This window comes from Chiloscyllium plagiosum, chromosome 40 (assembly GCF_004010195.1).
Source record: "Chiloscyllium plagiosum isolate BGI_BamShark_2017 chromosome 40, ASM401019v2, whole genome shotgun sequence".
NCBI classification, from domain to species: Eukaryota; Metazoa; Chordata; class Chondrichthyes; order Orectolobiformes; family Hemiscylliidae; genus Chiloscyllium; species Chiloscyllium plagiosum.
Genome location: NC_057749.1, coordinates 16,892,444 through 16,916,779, shown reverse-complemented (window position 1 = coordinate 16,916,779; position 24,336 = coordinate 16,892,444). Strand labels below are relative to the sequence as shown.

Here is a 24,336-nt window from a genome sequence, read left to right as displayed (position 1 = left end):
AGCATTTTCCCTTTTTGTCAGAACTGTCATGTGACACTGCTAACCTGTGTGTTAGTCAAGTCCTCCATCCACTTTCATGTCTCCTTGTCTCTTAAAGCTAATCAGAATGTAAGCACTTCTTTTCAAGGGGTCACAGTACCTGAGTCTCTGTCATGAATTCTGATCATTTCCTGTTCCCTTGGTTAATTCCACAATCAAATATTCTTCAAGAGGCTTCCAGTATTCCGATTTATACTGTGAGGTGCTGACACTTCAATACAGTATTGTTGGAGAGTTGCCTTGTGTGTTCTGGATGAGAGCTAAATAGAAGGTCCCATCTATCCTGATGACTGTAAAAACCTTATGGCATTTTTCCACTGAAGAGCATAGGAACTTTCCTGGTATCATGGCCAATATTTTACTCTCAGACAGCATCACTAAACAAATTATCTGGCCATTATTACATTGCATACAGCAAAATCCACAAGCAGCATTTCCAGCAACCATGACTATACAAAAAAAAGACTATACTGGCCACAAAGCATTTTGCAATATGCTGAGGTCATAAAAAATGTTATGTAAACACAAATCTATGCTTTTAAGTGGACCTTGGCGAGGGTGTGGAGCCAAGGCATGGTTGGGGGATGTTCACATAGATGCAATAGCTTCTAGACGTCTGGCTACCTCCCCAAAACCTGTCATGAAGTTGGGTCATTTGGACATTGAATCCTATATGTGGTGATTGTATGCCTTACCAGAGTACTTCCCCAGAGTTTTATGAACACACAAGACTAGCGGTTAAACCACAATCTGCTAAGGTAGCTATGAACAGGGTGTAAGGTACTTCCTGAAAAAAATTGTAAAACCAACCACAGATAGCTTGGCCACTTTGATCACATTACATCTGAATTATGGCCATTTTCTTTTGCACCAATCTCAGTCCATCTATCTAGCTAACTTCCGTGGTTCATGCCATGAAATGGAGCATCTTCTGTACCAGATCCAGAGTAAAGCTTTTTCTGCACTGTCCCCATCAAACATTCCCAGGACAGATACAACACTGGGTTAGATACAGAGAAAAGTTCCCTCTACATTGTCTCCCATCAAACACTCCCAGGACAGGGACAGGAACAGGACGGGGTTAGATACAGAGTAAAGCTCACTCTGTCCCAGGGACAGGGACAGCTCGGGGTTAGGTACAGAATAGAACTTTGCACAACTGTTGCCATCAAGCACTCCCAACACAGGTATGGCATTGGGTGGCTTTTATCCAATTTCATTAATATTAACCATGTGGGTTCCCTGTCCCAGTAACCGTACTGGAGATCAATATTTGCAGACAAGCTTCACCCTATGTGGTTGAATAACTCACTGTCTACAGTTTAGTGGTTAGCTCTCTTTGAAAGTAGTGTTATGACTGTGGCAAGGCTGTATGGTTGAGAAGGTAGTGCTGTCTAGTGAATAAGGTGAGTATGGCTAGTTTCAATTATCTTTTGCTGCTTGTCTGACTGATAACTTGCTGAAAATGTGTTGCTGGAAAAGCGCAGCAGGTCAGGCAGCATCCAAGGAGCAGGAGAATCGACGTTTCGGGCATGAGCCCTTCTTCAGGAATGAGGAAAGTGTGTCCAGCAGGCTAAGATAAAAGGTAGGGAGGAGGGACTTGGGGGAGGGGCATTGGAAATGCGATAGGAGGAAGGAGGTTAAGGTGAGGGTGATAGGCCGGAGTGGGAGTGGGGGCGGAGAGGTCAGGAAGAAGATTGCAGGTTAGGAAGGTGGTGCTGAGTTCGAGGGATTTGACTGAGACAAGGTGGGGGGAGGGGAAATGAGGAAACTGGAGAAATCTGAGTTCATCCCTTGTGGTTGGAGGGTTCCTAGGCGGAAGATGAGGCGCTCTTCCTCCAGCCGTAGTGTTGCTATGGTCTGGCTATGGAGGAGTCCAAGGACCTGCATGTCCTTGGTGGGGTGGGAGGGGGAGTTGAAGTGTTGAGCCACGGGGTGCTCTGGGTGTCCCAGAGATGTTCTCTGAAACGTTCCGCAAGTAGGCCGCCTGTCTCCCCAATATAGAGGAGGCCACATTGGGTGCAGCAGATGCAGTAAATGATGTGTGTGGAGGTGCAGGTGAATTTGTGGCTGATATGGAAGGATCCCTTGGGGCCTTGGAGGGAAGTAAGGGGGGAGGTATGGGTGTAAGTTTTGCATTTCTTGCGGTTGCAGAGGAAGGTGCCAGGAGTGGAGGTTGGGTTGATGGAGGGTGTGGACCTGACGAGGGAGTCACGGAGGGAGTGGCCTTTTCAGAACGCTGATAACTTGTGCGAGTTGTTGTAAGCCTACAGTCATCTGTGACACTGTGTTCAGGAAGAGTCAGAACCTTCAGGAAAGGGAGGAGTTCAGTTCATCAAACACATAGTGAGGGCGATGCTGGGTGCTTGAATCAGGGCATCTCGTGCTTTATATCTCTTCAGTTCTCAGGCCAGTGCAGTCTGGATGTTGCACTAACGTTCTCCCTTAAAGCAAATCACGTCTGGTCTTGTCACTTCTGTCGCTCAGCCTCCTGGTAACCATCGACTGCACCAGACTACTGCTGTCTTCCATTTTCTCTCTCTCGCTCTCTCTCTCTCACTAACACACTTGTAGGTGGAGAGTCAAAGTGAATCAAGACCTCTCTGTTTTTGTCCTTTGTTTGCTCTGTGAAGGAGTCTCCTGCCATGGGGAAATGAGGAGAAGCCGCCTGGATTGAGACTGATTTCGGCCCTCAGCAGGTGACGCATTTTCACAATCTTATACAATCATAGAGTTGTACAGCACAGAAACACACCCTTCAGTTCAACTCGTCCACACCAACCAGATATCCCAAATGGATCTGGTCCCATTTAACCTATATCCCTCTGAACCCTTCCTAATGTTGTACCCTCCTTCTCCTCCTCCACTTCCTCTGACAGCTTGTTCCATATAAACACCACCCTCTGCATGAAAAAGCTATCCCTCAGGACCTTTTTACATCTTTCCCCTCTCACCCTCTGATTTTGGGTTCCCCCACCCCAGGGGGAAAAGACCTTGTCTATTTACCCTATCCTTGCCCCTCATGACTTTATAAACCTCTAGAAGGTCCCCCCTCAGCCTTCGAGAAAATAGCCCCAGCCTATTCGACCTCCCCCTATAGGTCAAACCCTTCACACCTGGCAACATCTTTGTAAATCTTTTCTGAACCCATTCATGTTTAACAACATCTTTCCTATAGCAGGGAGACCAGAATTAAATGCAGCATTCCAAAAGTGGCCTCACTAATGTCCTGTACAGCCGCAACATGATCTCCCAACCCCTGTACTCAATGCCCCGACCAATGAAGGGAAACATATCAAATGCCTTCTTCACCACCCTATTTACCTGTGATACCATTTTCAAGGCATTATGCACCTGCACTCCTCGGTTCCTTTGTTCGGCAACACTCCCCTGGGCCCTACCATTAAGTGTACCAATCCTGCCCTGGTGTGCCTTATCAAAATGCATCACCTCACATTTATCTAAATTAAACTCCATCTGCCATTCCTCGACCCATCGGCCTATCTGATCAAGGTCTTGTACTCAGAGATAACCATCTTCACTGTCCACCACACCACCGATTTTGCTGTCATCTGCAAGCATCCTATATTCACATCCAAATCATTTCCGTAAAAGACGAAAGGCAGTGGACCCAGCATCGATCCTTGCGGCACACCACCATTCACAGGCCAACAGCTCAAGGAACAACCCTCCACCGCACCGTCTGTCTTCTACCCTCAAGCCAATTTTATATCCAATTGGCTAGCTGGTCCAGGATTCCATGTGATCAAACCTTTACCAGTATACCATCTTATTCGAAACAACAACTCATGGCCCTTGCGCGTGCTCTCTCTCTCTCACTCTCTCACTCTCTCTCTCTCTCTGTGTGTCTCTCTCTCTCTCTCTCTCTCTCTCTCTCTCCATTTTTGCGTAGGATATCCTGCAAATCCAGTCTGGCCTATGACAGACTATGTTCTTAATAATCTCAGCAATATGTTACTTTTCTTTTTGGTCCTACACATTCATCTCCCAGTTTTCTTTATTTTTCCAACCCGTCCTGGTTCCCTATCCATAAACGACCTGCTTTCAAGCCAATGCTGAAATAAAAATAAAATACTGCAGATGCTGGACATCAGAATAAAATCAGAAGATGCTGGAGGAACTCAGCACGTCTGTGGAGAGAGAAACAGCTAACATTTCGATCCAATATGACTCTCCTTCAAGACTTCCAAGTCATATTGGACTCAATATTAACTCTGGGATTCTTCCTCCCCGGTTGCAACTAGACCTGCCGGGTTTCACTGGCAATTTCTGTCTTTATTCTGAACTGGTGCCATTCAGAACAGCAAGCTGCTCGTGAATGACTTTGGGTCACTTTCCAATATCTGAGATTTTGTAACAGATCTGGACATTTTGTTTGAACAATTAGAGATCTTGTGAGTGATTGTATAGATTTTATTACCATTGTTCACTGAACATAATTTATGCAATAAAGTAGACGATGAGGTAGGTAGGGGTAAAGTGAAAAGAGTATTTTGCCTCATCTTCCTACATCATGTTTAATAACTCGGTGAAAGTTGGTGGATCATTTAAGTGCCAAGTGGTAATGTCTCTGCTTCCTCTCCTGTTTGGGAAGCTCCTACTTTTCAGCCACAGTTGGATGACAAACTCAGTGACACATGGTCGGGGGGGTGTCGCACTAATGCTGTGGTCCCTCTCGTGTGCTAAGGACTTGGTGCACTTAACAGCAGTGATGGAACAGGACTGGAGTCAGGACTTGTAGCATCAAATTGTCACAACCTCAATAGTGAAACTTTCACTGATGTAAAGAGTGAAATATATTCACTGAAAAATCTGCTGGAAAAGCTTTGATGCAGTCATTGATATTACTTCGGTCTTTGAAACGCTTTGGATGATTTTTTTGTATATTATGTATTATCCTCCAATGTTTCATTCTCTCTGTCTGCAGAGAGCTGCTTCCTCTGTCGCTCACTGGGTAGTGCTGTCCCCTCTGTTGCTTTAAACTCCCCCATCCCCTCCAGCCAGTTAAGCATAAATATCTAGACTGGCATTTCCAGTGCAGCGCTGAGGGAGGGTTGCACTGCCTTATGTGCCAGTTTTCAAATGAGACAAGCTAAGGTCTGTCTGTTCGCTCAGGTGGAGGCAAAATGTCCCCTTGCACTAATTCAAAGAAGAACAATGGAGATGTTCCCTCTGTCCATTATTTAATCAGCACCACTTTTTTTTAGAAATCTGATCTTCATCGAATTGCTGTTGTGGGAGTTTGCTATACATGTTTACTGTCAAAGACCTCCCACAGCAACATCAATTTCAGAAGAACACCAAGCGTTTTACAGCACACTATGGTTATAAAACCTGTCTTTTTCTCATTTAGTTTTCTAACTTTCTCCTCATTACTTCAATAGAACAAACTCTGACTCTGCTCTGCATACCAGCGCTCTGAACCCTAATCCACAGGATGCCTTCATGAGCGGGAACCAGCTGTTCCCACAACAGGAGCGGCAGAATGGTGAGGTCATCTGTATTTTTTATTCTGTCAGTCCAGAATGTTTAAATTGGCCGGGGTTAGAAGCAGGAAGGTGGAGCAGAATGGATTAGTCTCTTGGGAGTTGAGAAGAATGAGAGGCGATCTCATTGAAATGTGTAAAATTCTTTGAGGGCTTGATGAGGGTCGATTCTTTTTCCCCTAGCTGGAGAACTTAGAACCAGGGAGTATGTGTTCTAAGACTATATACAATTCCGTTATGTAAAGTATGTGACTCTGGAACTCCATATCTAGAGGGCAATGGGTGCTCAATCATTGATTATGTCCAAGATAGAGATCGATAGTTTTTTGGACACAGTAGAAATCAAGGAATACAGGAATGGGAGTGGGGTATTGGGCAAGGCAGTGATGTAATGGTAATGTCACTGTAGTAGGAATCCAGAAACCCAGGCTAACTGGACCCCTAAAATTCTGGGGAGACAATAGCCTAGTGGTGTTCTCGTGAGACTATTAATCCAGAAATTCAGCTAATGTCCTAGGGTCTCTGGTTCAAATCCCACCATGGCAGATGGCAGAACTCAACTGTGATGCTTAGCATGGAGCTGGCACCAGCCATTGTTCAGGTTGGCACATGGTGAGGTATCAATGGACTGTTAAATGCCAATGAAATAATGCCACGTAGAGTATCATGAAGGGAGAGGGCATCGGAGAATTTTAACAAAGCATTTTGCCCTCACGTTTGTAACCCAGTAGTTGTGTACTGAAGCTGAGTACAACAGTAATATCTGAAATTGTTTTTAGCTGCAGAACACCCAGGCTGTATCCAGGATTCATCTCACTGAAATGATGTCAATGGCTTTCTGACTGTGTTTTCTGGTTGGTGATATTCTCTGATATGTGATTGTGTCTTCTTTGTTTCTACAGTAAATTATTGTGATGAGATGGACAGTCTGGGAGAAGGTGAGTTCAAATTAGCTTGAGTCTGTTTTGTTGTAAGTCCACGTACAGCCTGAAATCATTTCAGGTGTTGGAAATATTGTAAACAGGTCATGACCAGGCCTAGGCAGTTCAGAAATGGTTGAATCCCAATTTTAAACTTCTACCTGGTCCATGAATTTAATCTGTTTCTGTTTCTAGATGTCAGGGTGATGATGAACTGGGAATGTGGTTCTAGGTTCATATAAAAGGAATGTATGATGGTGGCAAGTTGTTAACATTGCTGAATCCAATGGCTGCCTTTCATCCAAATCCATGTGGTTAGCAAGAAACGGAATAAGCATTTCTGTGTGCTTTGCTCAGAATAGCCCAGGTTGTCAATGATGTCCTTGCTCACACAGCATTTTGAAGTGAATGGCATGTTTCTGGTCTGTAGGCTGAATCGAAGGTTAATTGGACGTGGTACAAAAAGATTGTCAGTATGCTTGGATGCACAGCTTAACAAAGGGGCAGTACTTTCAGAAGAAAAGGAGAAGCATTATTCAAAAATATGGTCAATGGCTTGTTGCAGTTTACCTTTGTTCGAGTAGTCACCTTTCATACTTCGGTTTCTCCTGTTACCAAAGACTTTCAACAGAGAGATCCCTGGCAGTCCCAGATTACTTTCCTGTCAAAATTGCTGAGGTGATCTTTCAGTTCAGTTCTCCTTGTTAATCCTCAAATTCACAGAAGGCTTGTGTTTCTGAAAGGTTTAAAGCTTGTATCTTTCTCATCTTTTAAACAAGTGGGTTTTTTTTGTGTGTGTGTGAGACATCTGTAAGTCAGGTATTAAAAAGACCCTATAAACTTAATGGAGCTCTGTCAAAGTCTAAGGTTTCGACTTTAGCCTAACCATAATCCAGGAAAAAAATCCACGTTATGTTAAGCAGAGCCTGGTCATCTAGTTAATCGATAATAGTGATCGATTAATTATTTCAGTAATCGATTCAATGTTCGATTATGAAATGATTTCATATTATCCTAATCATTTAGTTTGTTTTCCTTAAGAGCTTTACTTTTGTTTCCGATCTTATTTTTTCACCATCTTCATTGCATTATTAATAGATTACTGCTTTTTATTCAGTCTTTTCATTCCCGGTCCTGACAAATGAAGACAGTGTCTTAAAGTTGAACAAACCTTTACCAAAACAGCTGTGGGAAGCAAAGAAGGTGAGTGGCAGATTGCAGTATCATTGGTTTTAGCAAGCACATAACCCCTGCTTTCGTTTTCTGCATCTTTCTTTTGGATTCCACAATTCCATGCTCTGTTTTGTCACCATTCCAACTCAATGCTGATTCCTCATCTGTGACAATGCCCAGATTTTATACAAATTAAACTTGCGAAATGGTTATGAAATGTTGGAATTTTTGACCGTTTTAATTCTGCCATTAAGAGTTACAAACCTGACATGTCAATGTTTATGCAAAGCACAAACTGTAAATTAAATGGTCATTTTTATCTCAACAACCCTGCCCCTTCCTTACTTGGAGACCAGAGACAAGGAAGGAATCCAGTGTATGTCAGCGAGCTTTTTAAAGTTAGTTAAGTGTGTTATTGGAAATCGACCAAGGGCAGGAAAACGTGGAATGTTGGCATTGCTCATGGAATGTTGGCATTGTGGGTTGGGCCAGCATTTATTACCCATCCCTAATTTACCTCGAGAGCAGTTAATAGTGACCCACATTACTGTGGGACTGGCATCACATCTAGGCTAGACCGGGTAGAGATGAGGAATTTCCTTCTCTAAATGACTTTAGTGAATCAGATGCATTTGTATGACAATTGACAGTGGTCACCATTTGTATTTGTTTTAATCACAAGTTTTTATTTGACTTCAGATTTCACCATCTGTGGTGAAATTTGAACCAATTAGCCCAAAACATTAACCTGGGATGCTAGATACTCGCATTAGCTTTACACCTTGACCTCCCAAATCATCAATGATCTCAGCGAATCTCGAAACAGACTCAGAGGCTGAATGGTCTCATCCTCCCTCTATGTTCCTAGGAAGTTAACTACCAAGTGAGCCTCCCCAGATTTATTGCAAGAGCTGAACTTTGTTAGGATTTGGGAACATTGCGTGGAAGAGAAGTGTTTAGGATGAAAGCAGAAACCATTTGTTTGCAGATAGTTTCAGCAATCAGTGCAAAACTTTACATTTTTTAAAGCCTTCCAAACTAAAAAGTCACAAAAAATGTGCAAAACCTACAGACACAGAGGAATATTGGTCTCTGCCGACTCTTGCTTACTGCCGACCCAAACTGGCCTGCTGTGTTTCTGACCTTATTCAGATTTTTGCCAATGTGTGTATGTGTTTTAATTTACTGCTTAACCTGTCTTGTTGCTGTTTCTAACGCCAGCTTTGTCCAGCACATTAATAGAGCACATTAATAAAGGAGCTCTAAACCAAGTTGTATGTAAACCAAGGATCTAAGGTGCATGCTGCTTTCTTTACTGATGACTGAAGCAGTGAGGGCTCCTTTCTCCCTTGCCTTTTTTGAAGGGCTGATGTTAGTTCCTTCTCCACTGTGGCTGATAGGTTGACCTGGTGAAGCTCATCTCACAGAGCTTGAGTTTGAGAGGGATTTTTATTTTGCTTGCTCTGTTCCTCAGGTTCAGTCGCTGCTGTCACGTCCCAAGTCTTGCGAAGTCCCTGGCATCAGGTGAGTGGATTTGAACTCCTTAGGTTGGTCTTGTTACCTTTCCTGACCCACACTTCTTCCCTCAGCAAGATCAGAATAGCTAGCTACTGATGGAAGGGGTCAGTATTAGGACTCTTCCTTCACCTGATGTATGTAAAAGGTCTAGACTTCAGTTTGTGGGGGACAGTTTCAAAGTTTGCAGACAGCACAAAACTTTGCAACATTACAAATAGAGAGGAGCACACTGCAGAACCTCAGAATGATCTTGACAAGTTGGTGGAGTGGGCATGTAGGTGCCAGGTGAAGCAGAAAGTGTATGAGAGAGCATAAAAAGGGTGTGCTTCTGAAGGGTATGCAGGAGCATGAGAGTCATTAAAGGTGATAGGACAAGCAGAGAGAACTGATGGGAAAGCTAATCAGTATTCGAAGCTTCATTAATAGGGGCATAGATTGCAGGAGCAGAGATGTTATGATGAACTTGTATCAGACACTGGTTGAATTTCAACTGGAGTGTGATGTGCAGTGCTGAGTATCAGACCTGAGGAAGGATGGGAATATATTGGCGAGAGTGCAGAAGTGATTTACAAGAATAGCTCTAGGGATGAGACCCCTCAGCGACAAAGAAAGGTTGACAAATTTGGGACTGGTTTTCTCGGAAAAGAAAAGGCTCAGAGGAGATTTGGTAATGTTCCCACTCATCAAACAGTTGTAAAGCTGAGGACACTGCATTTCAAGTGTTTTCCGTAAGAAGCAAATGTGAGGTGAGAAAAATCTATCAAGCAGCAAATAATTATGCTCCAGAATGGACTGTCTGAGAGGATGTTGGAAACATAGAATCCTTACAGCGGGGAAGCAGCTCATTCAGCCAGAGTCCACACAAGCATCCCACCCAGAACCCCTATCCTTATAACCCTGCATTCCCATAGCAATCCATTAGGCATACTCATCTCTGGACAATTTAGCATGGCCAATCCTAACCTGCACATCGTTGGACTGCGGGAGGAAACCGGAGCACCGGGAGGAAACCCATGCAGACATTGGCAGAATGTGCAAACCCCACACAAGCCCGAGGGTGGATTCAAACCCAGGTCTCTGTGCTGTGAGGCAGAGTGCTAACCACTGAGCCACCAAAGCAAGGTTCAATTGAAGAATACATTGGATGATTATTTAACTCAAAACAGTGCAGAGGTTGGGGAAAAGACAGGAGATTTGCACCAAGTTTAAAATGCTCAGCAACCTGGTGCAGACAAAGCTGCTATACGAAAACAATTCAGTGATAAGTGAATAACTATGGGATTTTTCTGCATTTACATGTGTCGTGCTTTGCAGTGAAAGGGATGTTGCATCAGTCTTAATATGAAATCCTGACCCGATATCCCTCCCAAATGTGATCATTGGGGCAACATACCTGAGGCTAAAGATAAAAGGAAGCTCTTGGAACCCATTAGAAACCTGCTTGACACCTATTACCTGAATTCCACATGGAAATGTCATGAACCAGTGGCACCATAACATGTGAGAAGCTGCACTGGTGAAACTGTCTCATGTTGCCATAGAATGACTATCCTGTCACTGATTCCAAGACAAACCTTTCCACAATAGTCAGTAAAACCATTACATTTTCAAAAAACAATTGCATCGGTACCATATTTATTTTTGAACTGGGTTTTATTATAATATCTGTTTGAGTGATTTTGTAATAACCTGTATTCCAACAGATTACGAGTTCAAGCCATGTTTTGTGGGTTGTATCTAAAATCAAGGCTAACACCATAATGTCATACTGCATCATGGAATGAAGTGCTACCTGATGCAAAAACAAATTAACTGCTCATTTGTCTTTGGTATCTTGCTATTTGAAAAATAGCTGACGAAATTGTTGCTACAGGAAGTTGATGGGAAAATTAGTTTGTATACAAAGTGCTTTCACAAATAATTTCAGAAAAAAGTGCTGACTTTTTATTTGATTGTTCTGATTCCCTCCTTCAAGTATCTATCCATCCCCAGAGCAGAATGTCGGATTGTCACATTTTCAAGGGTCACTAAACACAGGAGGCTCCCTGCCAGACCTCACAAACCTTCACTTCCCGTCACCTCTGCCGACCCCTCTGGACCCTGAAGACAGCAGCTTCCTCAATATCAGTGGAGGCAACAGTACCAGCAACCTGGCTGCTACCATGACACACCTGGGCATCAGCAACTCTCAAGGTGAGGGAGTGATTTGTGCAGCTTTGATTTGACTCAGCTTTAATGGCCACTTTTCGTTGTTTTTCTTCTAGGTCGTGAGTCAGGTTGGTGTATGAATAGGGATTTGCTGACAAGTAAAGCTGTATCACAAAAGTATGAAGATCTGGCAGATAAATGGGCTGGGAAGCATCTGATTCAATTCCCAGTAGCTCAGCCAGCAGAACATTTCTCCAATCATTATTGCCCCCAGGTCTGTGTGTCGCCCCCAGGCCTCTGGAGTTTGGGAGCAGGACAAAGTTAGTCCTGGGATTGCAAAATGTATCCAGCAACTCCTGGAAACTGACGACACATTGAAGGAGATGCAGGAGATCAGTACTGCTGTCCACCTGGAATTGAGTAACTTAACTCCACACCATTTTGCGATGAACATCAGTTATACGTTGCGACCTGTAACACCATAGGATATAGGAGCACAATTAGGCCATTTGGCCCATCCAGTCTGCTCTGCCATTCAATCACGGCTGAAAAGTTTCTCAACCTTATTCTCCTGCCTTCTCCCGTAACCCTTGATCCCCTTATCCGTCAAGAACCTATCTAGCTCTGTCTTAAATGCACTCAATGACGTGATCTGCACAGCCCACTGCAGCAATGAGTTCCATAGATTCACTGAAGAAATTCCTCCTCAGCTCAATTCTAAAGAGTTGTCCTTTCACTCTAAGGCTGTGCCCCTCAGATCCTAGTTTGGCCGAGCAGAAAAATCTTCTCCACGCCCAAACTGTCCAGGTCTCTCAGTATTCTGTAAGCTTTAATTAGATCCCCTCCTCATCCTTCTAAACTCCACAGAGTATAGATCCAGAGTCCTCAACCACCCCTCATGTTAAGCCTTTCATCATTGGGATCATTCTTGTAAACCTCATCTGGATCCCCTCCAAAGCCAGCACATCTTTCCTTAGATACGGGGCCAAAAACTATTCCCAATATTCCCAATGCGGTTTAACCAGTGTCTTATAGACCCTCAGCAGTACATCCCTGCTGTTGTATTCTAGCTCTCTTGAAGTGAATGCTAACATTGCATTTGCCTTCCTAACTGCCAACTGAACCTGCGTGTTAAAAACCTCACCTGAGCTCCATGAGTGAGAGACTATGACTGTGGAAGATATCACAGCCCTGCCTGAGGACCACAAACCCGCATTACCCAGCATTGAGGTAGGAACCCTGGGAGATTTCCCATTGCCCTCCCATTGGGAGCTCCCGAATGGTGAAATGGATGATCCATACCCCTCTTGGCAGTTAATTCAACACATACTGAAGAGTCAGCCTAAACCTTCGAGTGTGTACAGTTTAATTATACATTGACAATACGTTTACCAAGTCACTGATGAGTTAATGTAGATGCCTTGGTCTTGTGTAACTATATTTATTGAAATTGATAGAATTACAGTGCACTGGAGAAGGCCAATCAGCCCATTGGGCCTATGTCCTTTGATTGATGTTTCCAATTAAACCTGCTGCTCTACCAATCTTTCCCTATAACCCTACGGAATGTTTCTTCATAAATATTCACGCACTTCCCTTTTGAAAGTTGGTATGGAATTGTTCCCACTTCCCTCCCAGGTAATGCATTCCACATGTGGGTGGGATTATCATCAATCAAGAGTGTGGTGCTGGAAAAGCACAGCATCAGGAATGAAGGGCTTATGCCTGAAATGTCGATTCTCCTCCTCAGATGCTGCCTGACCTGTTGTGCTTTTCCAGCACCAGACTCTTCGACTCTGATCTCCAGCATCTGCAGTCCTCACTTTCTCCTGGGATTACCATCAAGAACATTTCCGTTTTTGATTTCTTTCTTCTCTCTATTTTTCTAGGTTTCTCCACGTCTTTGCACAGCTCTCTGAGTAACCCATCAATACAGGCTTCACTCAGCAACTCCATGCTGCAGTCTCCTTTAAACAATCACTCCCTCAGCAACCCCTCCATCCACTCCTCACTACGGTCATCGCTAAGCAACCCGTCCATCCCAACCGCCTTGAAGAGTTCGCCACGCCGACGGCAGACACCGGTCAGTCCGCTAACACTCTCGCCAGGAATGGAGCCTCGAAGGTCCATGAGTAAACAGTTCTCACCAACCATGTCACCAACGCTATCGTCGATAGCACAAGTACGTGTGATGGAAGGTCCTTAAATGGGTTTCCGGTGGCCGGGAGGGATGCAGTTACATTACTTTGCTTCCCTATTAGTGATAACGGAGCAGCTTTGGTATATTGTTAAAGTCTCATAGACCAGAATGGATCAGTTCATGAGTCTGTGCCAGGTTGCCTGATTTTGGCAGCAGGAGCTGGTATCGTTCCACTGAACTCAGTACCCTGGGAAGCGATGGCTCTAGCAGTATTACCATTAGATTATTAATCCAGAGACTCAGATAATGTTGTTGGAGCCTGGGTTTGAATCTCATCATGGCAAGTAGTGGAACTTGAATTCGATAAAAATCTGGAAGTGACAGTCAAATGAAACCACTGTTAGTTGTCATAAAAATCCATCTAGTTCATTTATGTCCTTTAGGGAAGAAAATCTGTCATTGTTACCTGGTCTGTCCTACGTGTGACTACAGACCCACCGTAATGTGGTTCACTATTAACTCATTAGGAATGGTCAATAAATGCTGGCCAAACCAGTGACACCTATATGCCATGGAAGAATTAAAGATAAAACGGGCTTCCTGCTGCTGATAACTAACAGGCATTAAACTAGTCGGCACCACGTATCTAAGTAGTGCCCGTTTTTGTTAATTTAGCCTTGACCATCAGAGCCAGTAGTTGCTTATACCAAACTCTTAACAAATGTAGACACACTTTGCAGGAGCAGTTGGTAAAATGGAGGTGTAGCCAGGAAACCGGTTCTGTGCAGCAGGTTTCATTGGCCGTTTGGTGGAACTTGGTATAATGCAAACATATGCAGTGCAGCCAATTTCCACAGACAGGGCTTTCAGATGAAAAGCCATGTGGATCGTACTTAAACTGTGCAAGATTTAAATGCTACTTTGCTGTTGCCACTTTCCTTGCAGTTTCTTCTTCTGTGAAATGTTGAGCAGGGAGGCACCGGTTTTCTGGTGCAGTGCTGGATCGGGAACGCTGTACCAGGCCTGTCTTGACACTGAGCTCCCAGCTGGACAGGATGTGGCAAAATACATCGTTCCCATTTAAAAGAGCTGCAGTTTGGGAGGAAAACAAATGTTCAGAAGCAGAAATCACAAAACATGATGCACATGTTCAGGGCTGATGCTTTTTTTTTGTTTGAGCTGCACCAAGTGATGCTGTGTCTAGCTTGCCCAACCAGGGACTAGGAGAGAAGGCAGTCATTTCCGCTCTCAACATAGTTTAATTCTGCCTTTTGGTTCACAGGGGGTTGCCTTGGATACAAGTAACATGACCATGGAACACCTACCGCCTTATCCCCTCTATCAACAACTGCACCAAACTCAACACAAAGTGCAGCACCCACAGGGACAGTCACCAGTGTCTCCTCTTCATCACCTCTCTCAGCAATCAGCAATCGAACTGCACTCTCCCACTGTAAGTGTAGTCATTGGATCAAACATTGAGTAGCCTGGGAACTGATCAGATCGGCCTGCCTGAGAGAGTAGGTCTGCTCCTTGGGAAATCTGAAACAGGGGGCACAGTCTCAAGATGAGGAGAACTCACTTCACACGGAAGGGGTTGTGAGTCTATTAAATTCTCGAACTCGAGCTGCTTGCTCTGTCATTGAATAGAGTTAACCAGAGACAGCCACATATTCAGTTCTCGGGGAATTGGGGGATGTGGGGAGCAGTTGGGAAAATGAAGTTGTGGTCTAGGGAAAGTCATGCTTGGATTGAACAGTAGAGCAGGTTTGATAGGGCATACAATCTGCTGTTTCTCTTCAGTTTTTTTTAGTATATTTATTTCATAATATGTATAAATTGTGTGTATGGTGCCTACAACACCATGTGGACTAACCATAGAATCATAGAATCCCAACAGTGTGGGAGCAGGCCATTCAATCCATTGAGTACACACCAATCCTCTAAAGATGCATCCCACTCAGAACCCCCACCTCCACCCTATCTCTATAATCCTGCATTTCCCACAGCAAACCCAGCTAACCTGAACACCCCTGGACACGACGGGCAATTTAACCTGGCCAAACCACCCTAACTTACACATCTTTGAACCACCAGAGCTTTGTAAAGCTAAAGCATGCCTTCTACCCTCTTGTATTCTGGCCATCATTTCGATATAAAGGCCAGCAATCTATTTGTCTTTTTATCCATAATATGTTAATGATCAATGTACCTGAACTTTGGCAGCATGTTACCTCAGTGGTTCACACTACTGCCTCACAGTGCCAGGGACCTGGGTTTGAATCCAGCCTCTGGCGATTGTGTGGAGTTTGCACGTTCTCCCCGTATCTGGGTAGGTTTCCTCCGGGTGCTCCAGTTTCCTCCCACAATCCAAAGACGCGCAGGTTAAGCAGATTGGCCGTGCTAAATTGCTCCTAGTGGCCAGGGATATGCAAGCTGTGTTGGTGAGCCATGGGGAATGCAGGATCACGGAGAGAGTAGGGGGTAGGTCTGGGTGGGATGGTGTCAAGTGAGTCATTGTGGAGTTGATGGGCTGAATGGCCTGCTTCTACAGTGTAGGGATTCTATGCTTCACTCTCTCTGGGCCTTCACAGCTTCTAGTTTCTCATTGTTTGGAAAGTACTCTGTTCTAAGTTTCACACTTGTCTACTTGGAAATTGTTTTACTACTATTCCGCCTATTCACTTAATTTCATAAATTCTCTGCTGATATAAATTTTTATTGGCACATTAGATTATTTATCAAAAGTATACAAACAAATAAATTTTTCAGTGCAATCAATAAATTTGCAAGTCATTTTATAACGATAGAATAGTGACATCTTGAACTTGTATAGCATCATTTACAGAGTAGAACATTCCAAGGATTTTTGAAGGTGCAAGTAATGAATGAAACAAGATTCCAAGCTATACAAGATGTAAAATGAACAGCATCTTAGGAGGCCAGTAGAGGTTAATGAGGGTGTTTCTGAGGTTGGGGCTCAGATAGCTGAAGGTGTAGGAGCCAGCAATGTGGTGACTGAGAGAAGGGAAGCAGCTAAGGCTGGTATCAAAGAGGTGTGGGGATCTTGTAAGACTGGAGGAGATTAAGGAGGTAGAGAAGGGCAACACACCCATGGGGGGAGTCTGAAAACTGCGTTTTTAACATCCTATTTGTGGGCTCACTTTTAGAATATTTTACTCTAATCTCTTTGGCTCATGTTTTAAAATCTAAACATAACATGAAGCAGGAGTAGACCTCATGACCTGTCAAATTTGCTCCACTGTTTAAAACAATCATTGCTGACCTTCTGTTTCAACTCCCCCTTCCTGCCTGCTCCCCATTTCCTTCACTTTCCTGAGACCAAAGATCTGTCTATTCTAGTCTTAAATATATTCAACAATGGAAATTCGCCATCGGCTGGGATAGAGAATTTTAATATATTTACAACCCCTAAGTAATTTCTCCTCCTCCTCATACCTAAATGAAAAATCCCTTATTCTGAGACTCCCCGATCCAGTAGAAACACTCTGTGTCTGCCCTGTCATAGTCCTGCTGATGCCTGAAGAGCTCAGAGCACACCTCACACCCGCTTGAAGTCAGTGCTATCGAGGATTTGGCTGTCATTAGCTCATTCAGGGTTGAATCAGACTATCTGCAGCAACTCGCAGCAATTGGGTCCAGTTAAGCCCCCTGCTGGACAAGTGCAAAAGCAGCTTCCTGACTCTTGGTTCTCAGAAAGAAACCATTTCACCAGACAGCTGTTGAATAGATTGTAGAATGACTGTTTTGTTTGCAGTAAATCATCGTTATCCATAGGGTATAGGGGTACAGACCTCCTGTGAATATCACCGAAACATGGATAGCACTTTGATATAAACCCCTAGCTATCACAATGGACTTTGCAATCCATTAAGGGAAAAGAAAATCAGGTTGGTCTTGCAGGTACGTGGCCCTGTAGGTAGTGAGCCTGACCTGCTGTGCTTTTCCAGCACCACTCTCATCTTGACTTTGATCTCCAGTATCTGCAGTACCCACTTTCGCCTAGGTAGTGAATTTGTGAAGAATGCAAAATGAGTGTCAGAATTAACACCCAGAATGACAGTAGTAACTAACCTAGATCCGTGCATGGTGCTAAGAAAACTAGTTGGAATTATCATTGTCTAAATACTATATATTTAAAAATAAATTCAGGCTGTTAATTTGCATAAACTTTGGCTTATTTCAGTGTGTTAACACAGGAGTGGATTAGATGCAGTATTATTAGATGCACACACTGTTCTTTATCTCCACTTTGTTGCTATTTAACAGAATGACACAATGGAAAACATCCTCAGTGATCCATATTTTGGGCAGCACTTGGTTGCCAGAAACACCAAGCCGTTGTCACAGCAGGTATGGAAGTTTGCCATCAACAGACCTATGGAGATCCCGTGCAGTCTAGGGATATCAGAATGGGATCGGGTTATGGTATGCTAAATATTTTATACAGTGATGTAAACCTGTGATTGGAATACAGTGTGATCTTTTCAGTCTTCATTGGCCATCTCCATCACTGAGTTGTGTTTATATTTATGTTCATGTATTCATCCATCAGTCTGTGGCCGGTGTTTGCTGCAAAACACTGTTAGATTTTCACTCAATTAATTCCAAAGAGCATCTTGGAGTTATTCAAATTAGGAGGGGGGGAGGATGTCATTTGGCCCCTCAAACCTGCCCCGCCATTCAACAAGATCAGACTGTGTTTTTACCTCCCCCTTCCATCAACACAACCTTGAATTCCTTTAGAGATCAAAGATCTATCAAACTCAGCTTTGAATGAATGTATTCAATAGTCTGTCCTTCACTGCTTTCTACAGAATAGAATTACAAAGAGTAATGACCTTCTGAAAGAAGAAACTTTGTCTCACTTTCCTCACCTGCTGCTCACACCAAGGGACTTACTCATGACCTGACCTTTAGTTGTGACTTCTGTGACCTTGTAAGCCACTCCCAGCTCACCTGTAAGTCCTTTCTCCAGCAATCACCCAGAGGTGAACAGAGGAAACTGGAAAAGTGAGAGGGATCACTGCACTCCACCTGTTTGATCCAAAACTCAGAACCTTTCAGATCCTCTGTACCTCAAAGATGTAAGTGATGTGTTTTGACAAATGTCTCTCTTGAGTTCACTGTCCTTGTGAAGTCTGTTCCCTACTTTCATCTCCCTGTGTAAGGTACCATATATAGACTTGGGGAAAAGTTTGGTTTCAAACATTAAATATAGGGGTTCCACTTTTACTCCCGATATTATTGTGGACCACCCTCTCCCACTGCCTTGCTTTCACAGAATTGCTGAGTGGAAGTCCAGTCTAACCCAACCCTCAGCAGTGCAAAACCGAGCCAAAGAGATTTTGTTTAATGGACTTCAGCAGCTCCTGTCACTGGGGTGCTCCCCCAGTCAGGGTCATTCTGCAGCAAGCAGCTGGTAAGCACAAAGTTTAGGCTTCTTTATAAAAGGTCAGGGGTTGACTTGTACATGAGATCAACCATTACTCAAGAACGAACAATAACTAAAAATTAAATTCTGTCTCCCTCCCCAAAGCCACCTTCCCAACTTGACTCCATTATCCATTAAAATTTATATTCTTGTTTCTCCTGCACAGAAATGCAGTGGTCCATATTTGTTTCTTCTTAGTGCTGTATGTCAGGTTTGTCCAAGCTTTGTCTTTATTTCAAGGGATCTGGATATGTTAATTCCCTCTATCCAAGACTCTGTTTATATCTTCATCTATTGATAAAGAATTAAAACGTGTATTTAAACCATGCTGCTCACAGTCTCCAGAACCCAAAATGCTTTACAGCCTATGACGTACCTTTGAACTGTAGTTGCTGTTATAATGTAAGGATAACAGCAACCAACAGGTGAACAGAAAACTTCCACAAGCAACAGTGAGAATAATGATCAGATCAGTTTTTGTGATATCGGGTGAATGATAAGAATTGTCCAGGACACCAGGGATAACTTCCCTACTCCTGTTCTACATGCCATGGGATCTTTTACATCCTCCTGAGAGAACTGATGAATCTTCCATCTAATGTCTTACCCAAATGGCAGCACCGCTGACAGTGTAGCATTCCCTCAATATTGCACTGGAACATTCTGCCAAGATTTTCTTCAGATTGGGGCACGGACCCACGGTGCTCTGACTCTGAGGCAAGTTTGGTAAGCACTGAGCCACAGCTGACTGATCATGGTGTTCTGAATCAGAATTGATATGTTAGTGAAGAGAAAGTACCACAATTTGAACCAGGCCAAATTAATAAATCCTACTGCAGGCTCAGGTGGAGCTGAGTTGGTCATGCTTGAGCTGGTTTAGCTCGAAACCTTAATTTGGACACGTCTGCTGTATGTCATATGTAGAGTAAGTAACAACCCTCCCTTACAACGAAGGTATAATTTCTGAAGCTTTTTTTTTGCTCTGCTCATTCCAACCTCCCCATCTCCCACAGCTGGAGCAGTTTAACATGTTGGAAAACCCAGTCGGCACCTTGGCAATGAGTGGCAGCAGCTTCTGTAATCCAGGCCCCGGCCTGCACTACTCACAGGCCTCCTCGGCAGGTTTGACTGGGAATCTCCAAGACCCACCTCACCTGAAACCCAACCTGCCATACTCCACCTGTACCGGGAATATCCCCAACATCATCTTAACAGGTGAGCAGCTAATCTCTAAAATTGGCTGGAGCGAGCTAGGTAAATGTACATGGTAGAAAGGCATAGCAGTGCTACACTGACAGAACTAAAGGCAAAGTATTGCAAATTCTGGTAGTCTGAAATAAAGACACAAAATGCCAGAAATGAAGGAAACATCTGTGGAGACAAATATTTCGAGTTAATGGCCATATTGATAGGATGAAGTGAAAAGGGATGGAAAGAGGTTTGTAAGGATAGTAAATACCAGTGAGACCAAATGGCCTGCTTCTGTCAATTCATCTCCCCACTCATTAACATCGGGAATGTTCCCAGGAACTGCCTTGGTTCATTAGAATTTTACAGAAGGATTTTGGGGGTAAAGGAATATTCCTCCTAATGTCTTTGATACCACAAGTTTGGAACAGAAAGTTGGTTTTATCAGGCTTATTAATTCTTACTGAACAGTCGAGGCTAAATATTTCAGGATGTATTGATGAAGCAGCCCTGACCTACTGATGAGGAAGTTGACATAATCTTGAATTCCTTTCTCCTGCTGTGTTTCTATAGTTTCCCCTTAATGCATCTGTGCTATTTCCCTTAACCATGTGATCATCAGTTCCACATTGTCCCCACTTCCTGAATAAAAAGGTGGTCATTTTCAGTTACCAGTGAGGCCAGCAGAGAACCAGGACTATTGCTGTGAGAGGGAAAGCAGCCTGTAGAGACGTGGGTTTGTAAGTTTAGTGTGAAATCCTGTGCCAGCTTGTCACTTCATTCTGTTTCTGTTGCACTCCAGGGGATTCTCCACCTAGCCTGTGCAAGGATATCAGCAGTGCTCTGGCTGGTGTCCCAGACATGACCTTTGACACCGATGGCCAGTTCCAACTGGATGACGAGTTAAAAATCGAACCACTTAGCCTAGATGGACTGAGCATGCTCAGTGATCCGGATCTGGTTCTGGCTGACCCCACGATCGAAGATACATTCAGGACGGACAGAGTGTAACTGCCCCAACTTGTAACTTTGGGGATGATGGCGGAAGAGAATATATCTGGACACTACAGAGTGAAGGAGAGCACTTACAGAATGGCACATGGGCTACAAGACTTATTTTTTTAATGATTAAAGAACTAGTCACTGCTTTTGGTTTTTAACTGTATTCATTTCTGTGTATGTTTAGCTGAGTTAAGGTTGAAATATTTTTCAATTTAAGCTGACCATTGCCAGACAATAACCACCCCATCACAGGGCACATGATTGTACTGTATTTAACTTAAATAGATGTAATGCAAATTGTTTACAAATTTCAAATCTTAGCTTTTCACATCAAAACCAGAAAATTTGCATTTTGTAAAATGTTATTCTTTTTAGTCTTTAAATCTAAACCACTACAGCTAATTGAAGCCTCTATTAAGATATGGAATTCTTTGGCATTGTTTCCACACTTGTTGCTGTTTGTGGTGTGGCGTAATGTACTCCAGCAGGTCCTGGTCATGCTCTGGGCTGTGAGCTGCTCTTAGCTGGGACAGCAATTTGGTCAGTACTCCGTGCCATAGCGTTCTGTGGGCTGAAGGGTGAGAAATCGGCCAAAACCCCTCACCCCTGCTGGAATCTTCACAGATTGGGGTGAGTCTGATCCACTCTCGACTTTTTTGGTGGAAACATCATCCGCGCATTGGGTAAGACATGAAGAAAGCAGCAGAGGCCAATTGACAGTCTAGTCACCAGCGTAAGTCTGCACCTTCAGGCAGCAAGGAGATCATTAAAATGAGTACCTGATGCTTTGCCTCATAGAAAGTTGATATTTGATGTGGATTGAATTTCTACTTGACCCACTGGGACCAGGAGAAACAGTCACGTGGTGTTTGGGACCAGGTTGGGGTGTAGGCACTGACCTCTCTGGCTAATCTGTAACATTATCCATTGCAATTTTCATTCTCGAAAACTAAGTGCACATTAATTTGTGAAGGAAAGCAGTTTCTGCAGTTCTAAATATGTTATAAAATGTAAGAGTTTAAAGAAGCTGAATTGTAGTGAAATAAGTCGTCATTTCAGAACCCAATTTCCTTTCTTCTGTCTAGTGGAGGCTAGTGCAACAGGCAGCTGTGACCCCTCTCTTTTTTTAATTATAAATATAATTTATAATTCTTTTCACAAGGCAAATATTCAGTTGTGTGGGATGGGATTTAAATAATATATAATCAGAGTTTCTGATATCAGAATGGTGAAAAGCTGTAGCTTTAAATTGCTATACTGTGAGGTTAACACACCCACTGAATGCCTTAATAGACAGAGAATTACAATCTGGCAGTTGTCTTTGGAGAGAATTGATTGTTCCTTTGTACCTTGCAGCTGGAAGCTGGAGCTGGAAGTGCACTGTGCTCAGCAATTGTAGGCCTTACCCACAGAATTTGAATGTTAATAGAATGGCAGATAGTTACGGCTCAGGGTTTGAGAGGCTAGAACACTGCTTGTGAAATGCTGAAAGATTGGAGGTGAACCTCCCTCCGGATTAGGTACCAGGTTAAGCTGAAATGCAGATTTATTGTTGGAAAAGAGAGTGAAATGTATTCAGTCTCAACTCACCTGAGGAAATGTGTGTTTGATTCTTGCTGAGAGCAGGAGCCCTACCAACAAACAAAGTTCTAATACCGCTCCATGTAAACCATCTCGCCTCTCATGGTTTATAAAGCATTTGTTTTTCTTTAAACAAATTTTATGTGAGCTTATCATGAACCTGCACCTCGGTGTACTCTGTCTTGACTCATTTTGAAGACGCAATCGATTGGAGGATGTCAGTGGGCAAATTCATTGCACATCAGAATTCTGCTGTCATTGCACTACACACACTGTTTTGTTGGATTGTATTTTCAGAAGTATCAGCACTAGACACTAATGTGTCATTGTTGTCCTTTCACCCCCAGCACTGATTCAGAGAGACTCCAGACAAAGTTTCACCTCTACGTTTCTAATTCTAATGGCCACTCAAACTCCTGAAGTCTCTCATACTGAGTGAAAGTGTCTCTGTCTCATAGTCTTGGACCTGAACACAGGGTCGCCTCTTCCTCCAGTTTCAGACCGTCATCTCATCCTTGACATTGCAACAGTTATTTTCCCTTTAATAGTCTGGAAACCAACATTTCATGAAATGATCACGAGAAAGAGACAGTTCTATCCCTCTCTAGAACTCCTACATCTCAAGACAAGAGTGAAACAAGAAATATTGATACAATAGTGGAACAGGCTTCACATTGAAATCATTGAACTCCATGTATCATTTTACAGTATGTGTTCAATGTCCTGAGTTCAAAGCAGAATATGTTGGGGTTAACAATTTGATCAATCACATTCTGTAAATGTGAAGTGACTTGTTTAGTGGCCAAAGGAACCTTTCATGAGGAATACTGAACTGTCTTACCTTTAGATTCTCACTGACCTGTATTCCCAGCCTTTTACTGTGTTTATTTCAGCAATTAAATGTACAGATATGTCAAATATTCAAAATTCTGTTTGGTTAAATTTTATAAACTGGGTTTTGCTGCAGGGGAGAAAAGTGTGTTTGTTAAAATCTTGAAAAGAGCTGTCTATTTATTAATGTGCAGAGCCAGGATATTCCAGCCTCCTGTTTAAAATAGAACACAGTGGACCCAATTTTAGGGTCTAGTCCTCCTGAGATGTAGAGTAGGTTTTATGGTCTGTTTAAAATCATCCAATTTGTTTTTGGTGCTGGTTTAATTCAGTTGTATAAATGCTTATAACATCTATATTTTATCATTTGTGTTTTCTTACAAAAGGTTTTTAAATATTTTTTGTCAGTAGGGAGTACATTTGAACTATTACCCCACTCATGACTTTAATAAAATTCCCAAGCCTTATCTTTCATCTGTCTCTGTTCACAATGCTTTGGGACTAAGGAAAGCCTTGTCTGACCAGACTAGAGCAGATCCCAGTGCACTGTTTCATTCTCTGAAATATGACTTAACTAAAATCATGAAGTGTTTAAGATAAAAATCACACAACACCAGGCTATAATCCAACAGGTTTAATTGGAAGCACTAGCTTTTGGAGCGCCGCTCCTTCATCAGGTGGTTCATCAGAAGGAACAACACTCCAACAGCTAGTGCTTCCAAATAAATCTGTGGGACTATAACTTGGTGTTGTGTGATTTTTAATTTTGTACACCACAGTCCAATACCTACATCTCCAAATCATGACGATCATGATTTTAATCTACCTGACCTG

General features: G+C 43.1%; 1 protein-coding gene across 3 annotated transcripts in view; it reads left to right on the top strand.

The window, feature by feature from the left end:
- Positions 1-21,236, top strand: part of crtc3 (CREB regulated transcription coactivator 3) — a 78,919-nt gene extending 57,683 nt beyond the window's left edge. Inside the window, exons 5-15 of one of the 3 annotated variants that reach the window (XM_043680498.1) lie at positions 2,673-2,738; positions 5,445-5,548; positions 6,449-6,484; positions 7,584-7,669; positions 9,114-9,163; positions 11,133-11,350; positions 13,195-13,487; positions 14,728-14,898; positions 17,736-17,819; positions 19,914-20,115; positions 20,891-21,236. In XM_043680498.1, coding sequence (XP_043536433.1) covers positions 2,673-2,738; positions 5,445-5,548; positions 6,449-6,484; positions 7,584-7,669; positions 9,114-9,163; positions 11,133-11,350; positions 13,195-13,487; positions 14,728-14,898; positions 17,736-17,819; positions 19,914-20,115; positions 20,891-21,099 — 1,519 coding nt within the window. In that variant the 3' untranslated portion in view covers positions 21,100-21,236. Of the gene's footprint in view, positions 1-2,672; positions 2,739-5,444; positions 5,549-6,448; positions 6,485-7,583; positions 7,670-9,113; positions 9,164-11,132; positions 11,351-13,194; positions 13,488-14,727; positions 14,899-17,735; positions 17,895-19,913; positions 20,116-20,890 lie in introns of all 3 variants that reach the window. The other 2 variants (XM_043680496.1, XM_043680497.1) reach the window with 2 other exon arrangements.
- The last annotated feature ends 3,100 nt before the right edge of the window (positions 21,237-24,336 follow it).